This window comes from Festucalex cinctus, chromosome 13 (assembly GCF_051991245.1).
Source record: "Festucalex cinctus isolate MCC-2025b chromosome 13, RoL_Fcin_1.0, whole genome shotgun sequence".
In the NCBI taxonomy this organism is placed as follows: domain Eukaryota; kingdom Metazoa; phylum Chordata; class Actinopteri; order Syngnathiformes; family Syngnathidae; genus Festucalex; species Festucalex cinctus.
The window spans coordinates 24,236,689-24,254,477 of record NC_135423.1 but is presented as its reverse complement, the minus strand read 5'-3'; the positions used below and the strand labels follow the sequence as shown (position 1 = coordinate 24,254,477).

The 17,789-nt window shown below is 37.8% G+C and overlaps 1 protein-coding gene and 1 long non-coding RNA gene across 2 annotated transcripts; one reads left to right on the top strand and one right to left on the bottom strand.

Moving 5' to 3' along the window:
* Positions 1-2,459: 2,459 nt before the first annotated feature.
* Positions 2,460-16,040, bottom strand: LOC144033605 (uncharacterized). The gene is made up of 4 exons (XM_077541803.1): positions 15,783-16,040; positions 14,917-15,045; positions 14,497-14,745; positions 2,460-2,883 (listed from the first exon to the last, which is right to left on the bottom strand). The coding sequence occupies exons 1-4, from the start codon at positions 15,955-15,957 to the stop codon at positions 2,567-2,569; spliced, it is 870 nt and encodes a 289-aa protein (XP_077397929.1). The 5' UTR covers positions 15,958-16,040; the 3' UTR covers positions 2,460-2,566.
* LOC144033478 (uncharacterized) lies at positions 5,220-8,538 on the top strand. Its single transcript, XR_013287991.1, has 3 exons — positions 5,220-6,209; positions 6,761-6,962; positions 7,895-8,538. It is a non-coding gene; the product is annotated as an uncharacterized LOC144033478 (long non-coding RNA).
* Positions 16,041-17,789: the final 1,749 nt, after the last annotated feature.

Genomic DNA, 17,789 nt, shown 5'->3' with positions numbered 1-17,789 from the left:
GTAACCAGCCTGCAGGTGTAATGTGTTATACTACAACAATTTATGTACTGTAAAACCAGTATTAAAGAAACAAAGAAACATGTTCATGTTTCAAGTTCATGCATTTTCACAAGTAACCGGTTGTCATTTTTATGTTAAGGCAGCAAAGGGCGGAAATTGGTACTAAAAAGTAAACGATAAGTTACTTTTTGAGTAACTTGGTTACTTTGACAATAAAGTAACTTGATTACTTTTTTGAGGAGTAATCAGTAATCACATTACTTTTTCAAGTAATCTGTGACAACACTGGCAGGGAAGCAGGGCGAGGAGTCACAGGTGCTCAAAAACAGCGATTTATTCCAACAAAAACGAGGGGGTAACAAGGTACTAGTAACCAAAAACAAAATCAACAAAGTCACAGAATGTAAGTCAATGTAATTACTAACAAACCACACGGCATGGCAAGAACATGAACTTGACAATGACAATGGACCAACACAGACTGAACGAAAACTGAAAATTAGATACACACTCACTAATTAGACACTGAGAGACACCTGGACAAGACACACGTGTCTGAGGTAACTGATTGGCTGACCCAAGGGTGTCCTATGGTCATGAACTGTGGGTCGTGACCGAAGCTCGGTCATCCGGGAGGGACTCAGAGTAGAGCCGCTGCTCCTCCGCGTTGAGAGGAGCCAGCTGAGGTGGCTCGGGCATCTGGTTCGGATGCCTCCTGGACGTCTCCCTGGCGAGGTGTTCCGGGCATGTCCCACTGGCGGGAGGCCCCGGGGACGACCCAGGACACGCTGGAGAGACTATGTCTCTCGGCTGGCCTGGGAACGCCTTGGGATCCTGCCGGAGGAGCTGGTTGAAGTGACTGGGGAGAGGGAAGTCTGGGTTTCCCTCCTAAAGCTGCTGCCCCCGCGACCGACCTCGGATAAGCGGAAGAAGATGGATGGATGGATGGATGGATGGTGTGGGATGACAAGCACAGGTGGACATAATAAAGCTTGACGAGATAAAGGGAGCCACACAAGGACAACAGCACGAAACACGGATGATAACGAACAATAGTAAACATGACAAAGATCAAACAAAAAACATTCGAGGGGGTTAGGGGCTGGCCTGGTCCTCGAATAGTACTGAAAACCCACATATATGGTGAAAAATAAAAAATTAATTAAGGAAAACTGATACACACCTGACTAGATTTATTAAAATATCACTGGAGGAATTAGGTTTGATAGACATTTGGAGAAGATTCAACTCATCTAAGAGAGAATACACACATTATTCAGCAAATTACAAGATATACTCGAGGACAGACTATTTTTGAATAAATCCAATGTGCATAAGATGGAAAACTGTAAAATTGGATGTGCAGATGTTTCGGATCATAATGGTGTATACAGTACGATCAAGATTAAAAGTAGAAGGAGCGTGACGACATGGAGATTAAATGAGGGAATTCTTAATAACCAAGGTGTGGTTGACATGATAAAAAAAAAAGATATTATACAATATATAGAAGTAAATAATAATGGCGAGGTGGACCCAACTGTAGAATGGGACGCGCTCAAGGCGGTTGTTCGAGTAAGACTGATAGCTAAAACATCATGGCTTAAGAAAACAAGGGTGAAAGCATATCAAGAGGAGTGTGACAAACTTAAACAATTGGAGAGAACAAGTTTAAAACAAAGGTAACACTTTATAATAACTATCCGTTATAAGTAGTTCATAGACCATTAGTTGATTGTTAATTAATGAGTTGTTAATGACTTATTAAATGTTTGTTAACTGTTTGTTAAGAATTTATACTAATCACTATAAACAGTTAATATGTCATTATTAAACTGTTAGTTATTGAGTTATAAATGACTTGTTAACTGTATATTAATCATTTGTAACTATATATTAGAAATTAGTAAGACTAAGTTAACAAACTATTAGTAAATTACTTACTAATGACTTGTTAAGTATCAGTTAATAGTTTATATATGTTATTAGGACGCTATTATAAAGTGGTAGCTATTCCTCATTTATTAACTGTTAGTAAATGAGGAACAGTTGCAACTTTACAATAACATCCCAATAGTATAAATTACCTACTTACTAATACTTAACTTATATATTAGCTAATTCTTTACATATAAGATGTTAAGCATCTACTAATACCTGTGAAACCTTGTCAAACAACAGGTGGAACAAAGTACAGAATTTGGAGGTGAAATTTAAAATATAAAATTACAATGCCTTGTTCTACAGATACGCTTTTCTGTGTACATTTGACCAATGACACACCACAGAAATGTTGAACATTGGGTTTTTAATGTGTCATAAAATACACACTGAGCCATCACATAGCATAACTTGAGTATAAAACAGTAATAAACCCAGGCATCCCATGCAAACCCATTCCGGTTTGGACTCTTTTTGTGCAGGACATGAAAACAAAAATCAAAATCAAGCCTTTGGCATTTTTGACGTGAACATATTGTAGCACAACTTGGATGCTCTATACTTTATTTAGCGACACAGCTACAACCAAACTGCTCTAAGGCACCATCCCACAGCTAAACATCACCTAAGCTTTCTTAGACAGAGGAATCAGTTTCCCCTTTTTCTTTTGGTATTCAACATCCCTCAAAAGGTTTGGGTCATCATTCAACACTTTGAGGCATTTTTTTGCAAAGTCCTGTAGTCGTTGCTGTGGTGTATGAGCAATCAGCAACTCCTTGTATTTCTTCCGGGCCACAACAGCCAGCTCACAGATGGGTGCATTGGCGACGATGGTGTTTCGGTCAACACCGACCTTTCGATATGCCACACTCAGCTTTCTATCTTTCTTGTAAGCCTTAAGGACTTTCTTGTATCTCCTGACGACCTCTTCAGGATGACGTGCTGAAAATAACAGAAATTTAGTTAAGTATAAAAAACATACAAGTAGTGAATAAACACAGGGAATCACATACAGAAGCAAAGTGGTTGAAAAAGTAATGAAGATTACATGAGCACCGAGTAATTGCAGGGTCCAAGAGAGTGAACCCATCAGAAAATACATTTTGGAAAATAAAGTTTACACACAGAGACAGACAGATACAGACAGACAGAGAGATAATGTGATGTTATTTTTTGGTTTGTTTTTATTTATCGTCTGTATTGCTGTTATTTGCTTAGTCAACACTGTATTTTAATGCTTACGCCAACAAAGCACTTGGAATACAGATAGACTAGGTGATGTCTACATGCCTGGCAGATTTCAGTTACATTCAATAAATGAATTACAATGTGAATTTAAATCCACCCCAGATGATGTTCGACTGAATTTGAATTACAGGAAGTGTAACTTCATTTAATGCAATTCAGAGAAACCAATTCTCATCACATATCAGTGAGAATGAGTATATTCCACTAGTGTGTTCCAAACAAAATGTCCAAAATGTTTGAGCCGTCATTGAAAGGGATACTTTACACATTTTCCAATTTTCATCAGGTAAAAAGTAAAAACTTAATTATTTTTCCATGTTCAATTAACACCTTTAAAAGGGCATTTTGCCACCTGCTGTCGGCTGAAAATGACATCACACGTGCTGAGGGCCCAGGTAACAACCAATCACTGCTCAACTGGTAAACATTAGGTAAGTCCCTCAACACATGCGATGTCATTTTCAGTTGACAGCAGGTGCCAAAATGCCCTTTTAAAGCTGTAAATTGTACATGATTTTTTCATGTAATTAAGTTATCAAATCTATTATAAACAAAATAACTTTTTACTGATGAAAATTGGAAAATGTGTAAAGTATCCCTTTAAAGCACTGGTGTCAAACATACGGCCCGCGATCCGGATCAGGCCCGCAAATGGGTTTAATCTGGCCCGCAAGATAATTTTGTAAAGTTAGAAGAAAAAAAAAATAATTGTAATGTCGGGTTAATTTATCAGCCGGCCACAATCAAAACATATAGATTTGTAATTTCACAAGCAGTCCTCAGATGAGCAATGCAACTTGTTATGGGAATCGTCCTTGATGTAATTATTTTACACACAACTTAAACTACAGTTTGTTTAATTAGGGCCCGAGCAGCGGCGGCGGCGGTGCCGCTGCGAGGCCCTATTGTTTTTGTAGGAATTCTTCTTATTAGGGCCCGAGCAGCGGCGGCGGCGGTGCCGCTGCGAGGCCCTATTGTTTTTGTAGGAATTCTTCTTATTAGGGCCCGAGCAGCGACCGCTGCGAGGTCCCTATTGTTCCTGAAGGAATTCTTATTAGGGCCCGAGCAGCGACCGCTGCGAGGTCCCTATTGTTCCTGAAGGAATTCTTATTATTATTCTTCTTCTTCTTCTTTTTCTTTGTTATTATTCTTTTCCGCAAACAACCACATTTTTGAGGCACTAAACATGAACGAAAACTCACCAAACTTTACACGCAGATCGGGTCTGGCGAAAAATTTGATATTTTAAAGTCGCCATACATGATAACAGAAAAATGGCTCTGTAGCGCCACCTACATGGGTTTAACGGATCCCTGTCCCGCTACGATTGTCCTATGGCTACGAAAATTGTGTGGCACCTGTAGCACATCCAGATGAACAAAAACCTCTTTGATATGTGTACCCTAAAATAGACAGGAAGTGAGGTATGAGTATTTGAATGTCCAATTTTGGCCCATTTTTGCACATTTACAGGGGTCATACTTTTGCCCGCTTCTCCTACACGGTTAACCCGATTGACTTCAAACTTGGGCTGTACCATCTCAACACCTGGGACAACATCATGGTAAAAAATCTAAAGTTTTTGACATACTATATGACGGTGGCGGGGCATCAAATTTACAGTTTCAAAATTCTTACTTAACGAAGCATTGCCGGTGGTACGTTTAATCTAGAGCTACGAAAATTGGTACACATATGTAACAGACTATGATCTACAAAAAAGCCTGTTGGTGCCATATGCTAAACCTAACAGGAAGTCCGCCAGAGGCAAGGCATCAAATTTTGTGTTTCAAAATTCTAACTTAATGAAGCATTCCCGGCTGTACATTTCACCTAGAGTTACCAATATTTGAAGACATATGTAACAGCCCTCAAGGTACAAAAAACTCTTTTTGAACCATATGCTAAACCGAACAGGAAGTCCGCCATTTTGATTTACTTTGGAACGTGTTGCCATTTTTTGGGCCATTTCATAGGGGTCTTATTTTAACGAACTCCTCCTACAGAGTTTATCCGATCATCTCCAAACTTGGTGTGATTCATCTTAAGATGTTGAAGATGAAAAGTTATTGAAAGCTTTTTATTTTGTCGCACGCTGTTGCCGTGGCATGCACAGTTTGCAAAGGAAAAAATTACTTCTTAATGAAGCATTCCCAGTTGTACGAAGCAGCTAGAGCTACGAAAATTTGGAGACAAATGTAACAGCCCACGATGTACAAAAAAGTCTCTTGGTGCCATGTGCTAAACCCAACAGGAAGATGCAAATTTATCAAAAGTTTTTTATTTTGTCGCACGCTGCTGCTATAGCGATGCATTGGTTGCCAAGTAAAGTGCTGCTTTTTTTTTTTTTATCTATACATGTGTGAAAACTCGTGAAACTTTGCACACACATCAGACTTGTCATTAACATGAATTTTTAGAGATTTCTTGTGCAATTTGCAATAAATCGCACCCTCTATACATTTTTTATGGAGCATTTCCGATTGGATGATTCAAGCGCGAAATAACTAAAGATGACTTGACTTGACTTGACCTAGATTTGTGAAAACTCAGAGGCATACCTATTATATTATTATTATTTTTTGTACCTTACAAGATTATCTCTTGTGCCACATTAAACCCCTTTGCAGGCCTGAGCCAAACCACGGTCCATACATTTGATACCACTGCTTTATTTCAATGGTCAAGTACTTCATAACCACACCTACTTATGCTTGTCCTTGCATATATAGTAGACAACAAAGAGCTCTTTCAACAAAAGACATTTCCATCTACAAAGTCATACAAGGTAAGCACTCTATAAATTCTGCAATCACTACACTTCTATTCCTAAATTATCACTTCAAATACCAACAATGGTTAATACAGCTACAAATGTCTTGTATGTTTATGAAGTATGATACTGTATTTATTTCTACTCCTTTGCTTTTCTACAGAACATGAACAAATCACCAAGCAAATTCTCTTTTGATAAAGACCCTCTAATCATCTCCATACGCAAAGATTGCCAACTTTTTTCCGTAAGTATACAATACATAAACTAAACAGGACAACTTTCTCAATCATATACAGTATGCCATACATATATGTATTAAGTTCTCATTTATTAACAGGTTTGTTAAAGGCACCTTTAGTGTGTTTTTCTGTTTGTAATGTTTCTCCACGAGCACGTCTAGCCATTGATATCATGTAGAACACATATGCTAACCTTTTAGAGACAATTGAAGCTTACTTGCACAGTAGCCACTATCTTAACCACTTAATTCACATGTCTACTTGACAACTTATTACATGTAGTGAAATGGTACTTTGTGCGTCTTATGCTTTTTTCTGAACACTGCTTTTCAACTCTTTCCTTAAAACCAATACATGCGGTACTGTTATACTGTATAAATATATATGTCCGTGTGTATATATTTGTATATTCTTTCAAATAAACTCGTTTTGACACACACAGCCATTGAGTAACATGCAACACGACCACAACGTTTTGCACCAACACGTTAGATCTGCTATTTAGAATCATGGAATCTAACATGACTGATTTTCATTGAATGCTTTGTCATTACAGTATGCATGCATTGATCATGCTTTCAGTCGCAACGACTTATACCAGCGCAGCCTTGATCTTCATTCCCAAATGAACCAACTAGTCCATGTGACTCGAGTCAATCGAGCACTTGAAAAACAGATAGACTTCAAAACCAAGCTTGTGAAAGAACTCCAGACTGCATTGGATATAAAGGATGCATGTGATGCATTTGTCCGTGATGGTAAGCTATATGACATGGAAGACACACAAACACTAACACAGCAAGCATCCCCATCCTACACATTGTGTATAATGAATGACATGTTTGACAATGGACATTTTTACATTTTTTTGTTAATGCACGTTCCTTTTTTTCTGTTAGGAATATCTTGAAGGTAACATTGGACTGTTAACTAAAACACTGACTGATTATTGAGCCGCAATTTCTCAATGTATATAATGTGAATACATACTACACTTGATTACTTTCAAATGTGACTGATATCATGTAGCTATGCTGTGATCTTGCCCTCTTTCATCCACTGATAGACACTTCAAAGTTCTTTTTTTTCTGTATCTTCTCAAAATAACTGACATATTCATGGAAAAGATTGTATTTAAATTCTATCATTATTAATTACTATTATTATGTTTATGTCTTTGCCCCTGATTATGATGTTTCTATACCATAGATTTTTTTTAAAAATATTTTTGGACATACTGTGACTTGACCTTTACAATATTAATTTTTACTAAGAAAAAATCAATCACACACCATAATATTTTATACTTATCCTGCATGTATCTGGACACACCATGACAAATTTTACACTTACATAACCATTTATGTACCTGTCGTATCCTTACTTTTATTCATCATTTCATCACACAATCCTAAAACATTGCTTTTTGACCCAGAGGATTCAACTATACCATTTTTGCGTGTCTTATTACTTACTAGCTATATTATTTATTAACGGGCAAAAACTATGAATATAAGATCACCGTCAAATATTACGTCTGTAATATCCATATACAGTGCATTACATAATATGCATTTGTATTAAGACACTACCATGCTAAAAATATGCACACGACTGTTCTGTAAACTACACCTAAGACAACCAAACTTCACAGATCTAACATGATTCTTCATTCTTTTTTGTTCTACAGATGTATCAAATGCTGCCACACAGACAGAAGAAGCCACTGAGGACATGCACGAAGACGATGATCACAATATAACAGGACAGGTTAACCCCCCTGAAGTTTTAGCCCGCAGGTCAAAGCGTCCTAGGACTAATTCATCCATGGAGGTTACATTATCCTAAGACAGACTATGTGCTAACCCAAACTCTTTGACCCCAAGGGATTCATCTGTCCCAGAAAACTTTTACACTAAAGAGTTTATCTGTCCTAGGGCGCTGTTAACCCCAGGTTAAAGTGTTATTTAATCTGTCCTGTTACAACAGCTATACATAAACAGCTGCATTCCTCTCCTGTTCCATCTCTTGCACTTCTTTCATCTCTTTTTCTCCTCTACTTATACCTATGCTTGCTCATGTGCTTTTTTCCCCTTTAGATGATGTCATTGGTTAGCCTGCTTCAAAGCTACATTTTTTCTTGAATAACTGTCACACATTTACTGTTTGCTGGACCCTACAAAACTGTCACAATACTTCACTATGTCATGAATACATATGTGTTGCACAGCGACACCACATTAAGAGTCATCAAAAAGCTTTTTATTTGATCACACACCATCTCTGTGCCATGTAATGTTTTCAAATAAACAGATGCTGGTTTTGAATATCAAACGAGCGACTTTTCATGAAACTTTGCACACACATCAGAAAGTCCACACTTTTGAATTTATTTTGGGAATTGTGCATCATTTTTGGCCTTTTACTGCACCTTTTTACACACAAGGCACGGCAAATGCATTTCTATTTTCCATGGTCCTTGTCTATTTAACAGTACCCCAACGTGCAAGTCCCCCGACTTGCATATACCCCAACGTGGCCCGGGTTGCGAGGGCCCTTTATAGCTGCTCGCAGCTCTAGTTATTATTCTTCTTCTTCTTTTTCTTTGTTATTATTCTTTTCCGCAAACAACCACATTTTTGAGGCACTAAACATGAACGAAAACTCACCAAACTTTACACGGAGATCGGGCCTGGCGAAAAATTTGATATTTTAAAGTCGCCATACATGATACATGAAAAATGGCTCTGTAGCGCCACCTACATAGGTTTAACGGATCCCTGTCCCGCTACGATTGTCCTATGGCTACGAAAATTGTGTGGCACCTGTAGCACATCCAGATGAACAAAAACCTCTTTGATATGTGTACCCTAAAATAGACAGGAAGTGAGGTATGAGTATTTGAATGTCCAATTTTGGCCCATTTTTGCACATTTACAGGGGTCATACTTTTGCCCGCTTCTCCTACACGGTTAACCCGATTGACTTCAAACTTGGGCTGTACCATCTCAACACCTGGGACAACATCATGGTAAAAAATCTAAAGTTTTTGACATACTATATGACGGTGGCGGGGCATCAAATTTACAGTTTCAAAATTCTTACTTAACAAAGCATTGCCGTGGTACGTTTAATTGAGAGCCACGAAAATTGGTACACATATGTAACAGACTATGATCTACAAAAAACTCTTTTTGAACCATATGCTAAACCTAACAGGAAGTCCGCCAGAGGCGAGGCATCAAATTTTGTGTTTCAAAATTCTTATTTAATGAAGCATTCCCGGCTGTACATTTCACCTAGAGTTACCAACATTTGAAGACATATGTAACAGCCCTCAAGGTACAAAAAACTCTTTTTGAACCATATGCTAAACCGAACAGGAAGTCCGCCATTTTGATTTACTTTGGAACGTGTTGCCATTTTTTGGGCCATTTCATAGGGGTCTTATTTTAACGAACTCCTCCTACAGAGTTTATCCGATCATCTCCAAACTTGGTGTGATTCATCTTAAAATGTTGAAGATGAAAAGTTATTGAAAGCTTTTTATTTCGTCGCACGCTATTGCCGTGGCATGCACAGTTTGCAAAGGAAAAAATTCCCTCTTAATGAAGCATTCACAGTTGTACGAAGCAGCTCGAGCTACGAAAATTTGGAGACAAATTTAACAGCCCACAATGTACAAAAAAGTCTCTTGGTGCCATGTGCTAAACCCAACAGGAAGTCCCGTAAGGGCCGGTCATCACATTTTGAGGTAAAAAACTCCTCTTTAACGAAGCATTCCCGGTTGTACGTTTCACCTAGCGCTATGATAATTTAGAGGCATACATAAGAGCCCACGATGTACAAAATAGTCTCTTGGAACCATCTTCCAAAACAAACAGGAAGTCCGCCATTTTGATTTACGTTGGGATTTGTAGCCATTTTTTGTGGCCTTTTTTAGGGGTCATATTTTAACGAATTCCTCCTACAAAATTTATCCGACTGTCTTCAAACTTGGTGTGCTTCATCTTAAGATGTTTAAGATACAAAGTTATCGAAAGTTATTTATTTTGTCCCACACCGTTTCATGGCGATGCATTGTTTGCCAAGTAAAATGCTGCTTTTTTTTTGGGTCTAAACATGTGCAAAAACTCATGAAACTTTACACACACATCAGGCTTGTCATAAGCATGAATATTTTAGAGATTTCTTATTAAATTTGCAATAAATGCTTCAATAGCGCCCTCTAGACATTTTTATGAAGTCTTTCCGATTATATGATTCAGCTAGATGTGTGAATATTGGCAGGCATGCCTAATATATTCAAAAAGTATTCTATATAGCCATGTGCCAATCCATTTTGATTTTATTTTGTTAATTGTGCATCATTTTTGGCCTTTCCATGAAACTTTACAAACACAAAGCATGGCAAAAACGTTTAAAATTTAGATGGTTTCCTATTTGACAGTACCCCAGCATGCCAGTACCCCGACGTGCAAATACCCCAACGTGGCCCGGGTTGCGAGGGCCCTTTATAGCTGCTCGCAGCTCTAGTTATTCTTCTTTTTCTTCTCCGCAAACAATCGCATTTTTGAGACACTAAACGTGACCGAAAACTCACCAAACTTTACACGCACATCAGGCCTGGCGAAAAATTTGATATTTTAAAGTCGCCATACATGATAACAGAAAAATGGCTCCTTAGCGCCCCCTACATAGGTTAAACGGATCCCTGTCCCGCTACGATTGTCCGACGGCTATGAAAATTGTGTGGCACCTGTAGCACATCCCAATGAACAAAAACCTCTTTGAAGTGTGTACCCTAAAATAGACAGAAAGTGAGGTATGAGTATTTAAATGTCCAATTTTTGCCAATTTTTGCACATTTACAGGGGTCATACTTTTGCCCGCTTCTCCTACACGGTTAACCCGATTGACTTCAAACTTGGGATGTACCATCTCAACACCTGGGACAACATCATTGTGAAAAATGAAAAGTTTTTGATATACTATATGACGGTGGCGGCGCATCAAATTTAGAGTTTAAAAATTCTTACTTCACGAAGCATTGCCGGTTGTACGTTTAATCTAGAGCTACGAAAATTGGTACACATATGTAACAGGCTATGACCTACAAAAAACTCTTTTTGAACCATATGCTAAACCTAACAGGAAGTCCACCATTTTGATTTATTTTGGAACGTGTTGCCATTTTTTTGGCCATTTCATTGGGGCCTTATTTTAACGAACTCCTCCTACAGTGTTTATCCGATCATCTTCAAACTTGGTGTGATTCATCTTAAGATGTTGAAGATGAAAAGTTATTGAAAGCTTTGTATTTCGTCGCACACTGTTGTCATGGCATGCACTGTTTTTAAAGGAAAAAAAAATATCCTTAAAGAAGCATTCCCATTTGTACGAAGCAGCTAGAGCTACGAAAATTTGTAGACATATGTAACAGCCCAAGATGTACAAAAAAGTCTATTGGTGCCCTGTGCTAAACCCAACAGGAAGTCCCCCAGGGGCCGGGCATCACATTTTGAGCTAAAAAACTCCTCTTTAACAAAGCATACCCGGCTGTACGTTTCACCTAGAGTTACCAAAATTTGTAGAGGTATATAACAGCCCTCGAGGTACAAAAAACTCTTTTTGAACCATATGCTAAACCTAACAGGACGTCCGCCATTTTGATTTACTTTGGAATGTGTTGCCATTTTTTTTGGCCATTTCATAGGGGTCATATTTTAACAAACTCCTCCTACAGAGTTTATCCGATCATCTTCAAACTTGGTGTGATTCATCTTAAGATGTTGAAAATGAAAAGTGATTGAAAGTTTTTTATTTCGTCACACGCTGTTGTCGTGGCATGCACTTTTTGCAAAGGAAAAAAAATCTTATTAATGAAGCATTCCCAGTTGTACGAAGCAGCTAGAGCGACGAAAAATTGTAGACATATGTAACAGTCCAGGATGTACAAAAAAGTCTCTTGGTGCCATGTGCTTAACCTAACAGGAAGTCCCCCAGGGGCCGGGCATCACATTTTGAGCTAAAAAACTCCTCTTTTACGAAGCATTCCCGGTTGTACGTTTCACCTAGCGCTATGATAATTTCCAGGCATACATAAGAGCCCACGATGTACAAAAAAGTCTCTTGGAACCATGTGCTAAACCAAACAGGAAGTCCGCCATTTTGATTTATGATGGGATTTGTTGCCATTTTTTGTGGCCTTTTTCAGGGGTCATATTTTAACGAACCCCTCCTACAAAATTTATCCGACTGTTCAAACTTGGTGTGTTTCATCTTAAGATGTTTAAGATGCAAAGTAATCGAAAGTTTTTTATTTTGTAACACGCTGTTGCCATAGCAATGCATTGTTTGTCAAGTGCTGCTTTTTTTTTTTTATACACATGAAAACTCATGAAACTTTGCAAACACATCAGACTCGTCATGAACATGAATTTTCAGAGATTTATTGTGCAATTTGCAATAAATAGCGCCCTCTAGACATTTTTATGAAGCCTTTCCGATTGTATTATTATGCTAGACCTACAAAAAAGTATTATGTAGCCATTTGCCAAACCAAAGAGGAAGTCCGCTATTTTGATTTTATTTTGGGAATTATACATCATTTTTGGCCTTTTTCATTAAACTTTGCACAGACAAGGCATGGAAAAAACTAACATTTTAAATGGTCCTTGTTCCATGTAACAGTTGTCAAGTGCTGCTTTTTTTTTTTTTTTTATACACATGAAAACTCATGAAACTTTGCAAACACATCAGACTTGTCATGAACATGAATTTTTAGAGATTTATTGTGCAATTTGCAATAAATAGCGCCCTCTAGACATTTTTATGAAGCATTTCCGATTGTATGATTATGCTAGACCTACAAAAAAGTATTATGTAGCCATTTGCCAAACCAAAGAGGAAGTCCGCTATTTTGATTTTATTTTGGGAATTATACATCATTTTTGGCCTTTCTCATTAAACTTTGCACAGACAAGCCATGGAAAAAACTAACATTTTAAATGGTCCTTGTTCCATGTAACAGTACCCCAACGTGCCAGTACCCTGACGTGCAAGTAACCCAACGTTGTGCTCAATAGCGCCCTCTATGCATTTTTATGGAGCATTTCCAATTGTATGATTCAAGCGATACGCAACTAAAGATGACTTGACCAAGATTTATGAAAACTGGGAGGCATACCTATTAGCTTAAGACCTACAAAAGGTATTCTGTAGCCGTATGCTAAACCTAAAAGGAAGTCCACCATTTTGAATTTATTTTGGGAATTGCACACCATATTTTGCGTTTTGATTAAACTTTGCACACACAAGGCTTGTCAAAAACATTTTAGATGGTCTTGTCCTATTTGACAGTACCCCAACGTGCCAGTACCCCGACGTGCAAGTACCCCAACGTGGCCCGGGTTGCGAGGGCCCTTTATAGCTGCTCGCAGCTCTAGTTATTATTATTTTTGTAATCATACACCAAGATAAATGTGTTAAATACGACACAAATTCAATTACTGGGAACACAAATATATATGACAACGATTAACATTCTTATAACATCATTAACTACGCCATGCAATGCATTCTGGGAACAATATACATGCAAAACAGGTCTATTTCACACGTCTGGAACGTATTGTGTTAGTAAGTGTTCGCGTTCCATTTGCATTCATGTTATTTTTCGGAACAATATGATTACAGTTGAGCTCCGTAATTTAGGGCTGGTCCACGAAAATCTGCGTATAAATGACGGCAATTGTTTTAAGTTATTTTCTCGATGCGGCCCACTTGATAATATATTTGCCTCCATATGCCCCCTGAGCTAACATGAGTTTGACACCCCTGCTTTAAAGGCTTAGATAAAGTAAGGTATTTTGGGAAATGAAGTGATGTACTACCATCATAAACTATGTCAAGGTTTTTACAATTTTGATGATCCGTTTTATCCGAGTCCACATTTAATGTTAATGAAAACAGTTACTACACTTTATTATTCACTATAATTAAGTCTTGTGTAGATAAAGTCCTTACAATAATATTTGTCTTATATACTATATAAAGCGTCATTGCTAAATACCATGACTTTCTTTGAATTTCATGGAATTTCAGTTCTACTTCCTGCAATTTGAATTTGAATCACAATTCTGTTTTCTGTTTGCCACCTCAATTTAAATTCAAGGACTGAATTCAAAACTAGGCGTCATTCTCAATTCAATTTTGACTTTTGTACAGGCCTGCCTGACACACATGAGGGTAGCAGGCGTTTTGCTTTCCTCTCTTTACATTTAGGCCTACCTCTCTGCTTGCCATGTCTTTTTTTCTTCTTTTTTTTCTTCCTCTTGTCCTTTTTCTTACGTCTCTGGTGGTGGTGCTTCTTTTTCTTCTTACGTCTTTTCTTCAATTTGTTGTCTGAATCGGAAGAATCAGATGATGAAGATGAGGAGCTGGATAAAGAGGAGTTGGATGGAGTGGAGGACATAGAGAAGGAAGCAGGAGAAGAGCTGGCTGAGGAAGATGTGTCAATTGTCCCACCATCATCTGCATCTACAACATAATAGAAAATACAATACTAAATGCACTACTTCGTATAATGACACAATTCAACCTACGTATTGTGTATATTCTTATCAACATTATATATTAGGTTTTTAGTTTCCAAGTATCATTTTCAGATGAACAAACATGTTTTCCCAAGAAAGTGTTAGGACTACTTACTTTGACCAGCATTTTGGCGGAGGGAGTCTTCACAGATTTTTTCTGTGACTGTGTGCTGCTTCTTGGCCTCACAGAGCTTCCGCTGGTTCTCCTTAACTAAAAATAATGTTGGAGTCGTTGCCTCCGAATCTGGAATGATAGGATATTAAATGAAAACATCTCTAATCATAAAAGCCAGGTGAATGTAAAACACAATCTGGCAATAGATATCTGCACTCGATCTTTGAATAACTGAACATCATCATCACCCATCACCAATACATGAATAGATATGTATGTACAGTGTATTTGAATAAACTATTAATATTAAGAAGAAGACTATTGTTATTATTATAGACTATTATTATATATACATGCTGTGTATATATACATAGAGCTCGGCAATATGGCCTTTTGGAATATCTTGATATTTTTATGTTAAGTTTTGCCTAACACTTGAATCAAACTTTTGATGCATACAATCACAGCAGTATGATAGTTCTTGTTTGACTGTTTTACAGCCAATTCAGTTATTCTGGGCATTTTTCAGCTAGACCAGTTTGGGTAAAAAAACAAACAAAAAATAAACAAAACAAAAAAACATGACAAAGGAAGGGTCTGGAATGGTCTATAGGTTGTATGCAGCCTGTGTTACTTTTCAAAAATAAACCATTCGACAAACTGTACGCCTACAGCAAGTTTTACAACTCATAGGGAGACTAATTGTACCTTCTTTTTAGACACACAATTCGTTCGTGCGCACTCAAACATAAACAACAAATTAAACATTGGACAGTTCACTAATCTGGTTGTATTATATAGCACAAATTTATGCTATCTGATCAAACATCTTTAACGAAAATATAACTCGCAGATAGTATGTTTACCGTCATTGCTGTTGTCCATGTGTACGTATCCCACGGCTGAAGTTGTCTTTTTACTGGAAGTGCCAGCTGTTGACTTCTTTCTCTTTCTCCCGGCAGTACCTGGATGTATCTCAGTATTTTGTGTATCATTGTTTGGAACACAGCTATCAAACATTTTACCGGACCGTGTGTTCATTGTTGGAAATCGATGCTAATGCTAGCTGCAGCCGCCAAAATGAACTTGCTGCGTTGAGTGAAGCCAGAAGCCACGAAGGATGGGCGTGTCTACCTCGACTGTCACTCACCAGTGGTGCGAGGTGATTGACAACCAACCAACATGAAGTAGGAGCCTGTTACAATTATGATTGGCTTGTTTCGACCAATAGCACGATTGTATTTCGTTGGAGGGAAAAGAACGATCTGGCGGGAGCTATGGTAACGCGGATTTTGGACACTTGTATGCGGAAAGAACAGAGGATTTGAACATACGTAGGCGCTAAAGTCATATTGCAGGTAGCCATGCCAGGTTTAGCCACTGAGCTAAGAGAGCTTATTGAAGGCAGAACTAAATCTAAAAGAAGACACAGAGAATTAATCAAATGGATGCAGAAGAAAAGGCTTCTAAGAAGACAGATGAAATGCCAAAAATGCAAACTCAGGATGAAATTCAAGGAATCGGTTTGTGTGGACAACTATGCATGGTATGTACATTTGTATTGCATGAAATGACAACATACATGGATATTTTGGTTCATTATTCTAGTGAAAATTAATTGTGAGCTAATAAGAGTGAGCAATATATATTGATTTACCTTAGCGCTAGTCTACAAATACACAATTGCACTCCTAGTACTACTACAACTGTTACGACTATTACTACAGTAATCTACAAGAATATAATCACAAGAACACTTCATTTTGTGTAGAGTTTATAGATCTGCTATTTTCAGAAAAAAATATACAGTATACTGAAAAAAAAATCAACACTAAGGAACATATTAAACACGTTAGCACATTTTATGTCAGTTCCTGGCAAGAAATATTTTCAGATGGGACACATTATTTCGAGGTCCTTGGCACGAAAGTTTTTGAAAATCACTGCTCTAGATGCTCCCCACGTATGTCACGTTCATATCTTTATTTGTATGTATTTTCAGGGTTTGCAAAAGCCAGAAACACAGAGGGAGGAAACTGAAGAGGTCAATTAGACACAGATCTATATTCAGAAATTCAAAGGTCTCACTCTTCAACTGGATGCGCTTTGTGTACAGGTATGCTATGGCATAAGTATATGATTTTAGTCTGTGGTGAAAAGTGCTCATTTCAATAGAAACACTGTATAACTGGGCTGTTATAATAGCAATTAGAGCCTATCCTGTAAAGCTTGTGATGATTATGTTATGGCACATCTGTCGACTCATGATGATAACAGGTGCTTGGAGTTACTTCACTTTTGTGATATATATTGCTAGAAGGTGTAATTTACAGCTTGCATTCTTGAATGTTTAATGCTGAGTTGGTCACCATTAGATCTGGTGGAAAAACATGAGGGTCTGACCCTACCTTGTGAAGCTCAATGGCAATTGGCTCTCTCAAGTTAGAGGATCTGTCAATTATTATTAGAAATAGAATTTTACAGATATCCTAAAGTATAATAGTCCTAAATGTGTTGCTTGAGCTCTCTAAAAAAACAAAAAAATTCCACAAGATGTTTTTGTCTAAACAGTAGTGGACAATTTTCATAGCTTACGGTGCAGTAAATGCGAGCTTAGTATATCAAATCCAAAATCTCTATATGTTTTTTAAATGCATTATAATATTTGCCCTATTCTATCAGATTTGCACAAGGCCTACATCTATGTCAAGTGGACATGATCAACGACGACATTTCTAGAAGCTCAACAACCCTGTCCAAGATGGCTCAAAAGCTGCGAGATGTGTGCACTACTGCGATGGACAGACATCAGCAAGCAAGTGGCCAGTACATTGGGGGTCGGCATCAGTTTGTCACCGTTGATGAGAGCCATT

Coding starts and splice junctions, on each gene's coding strand:
- LOC144033605 (XM_077541803.1), bottom strand. CDS start 15,957: ATGAACACACGGTCCGGTAAAATGTTTGATAGCTGTGTTCCAAACAAT. Junction 15,046..15,782: donor CATGGACAACAGCAATGACG/GTAAACATACTA, acceptor CTATCATTCCAG/ATTCGGAGGCAACGACTCCA. Junction 2,884..14,496: donor AAGACATGGCAAGCAGAGAG/GTAGGCCTAAAT, acceptor TGTTATTTTCAG/CACGTCATCCTGAAGAGGTC.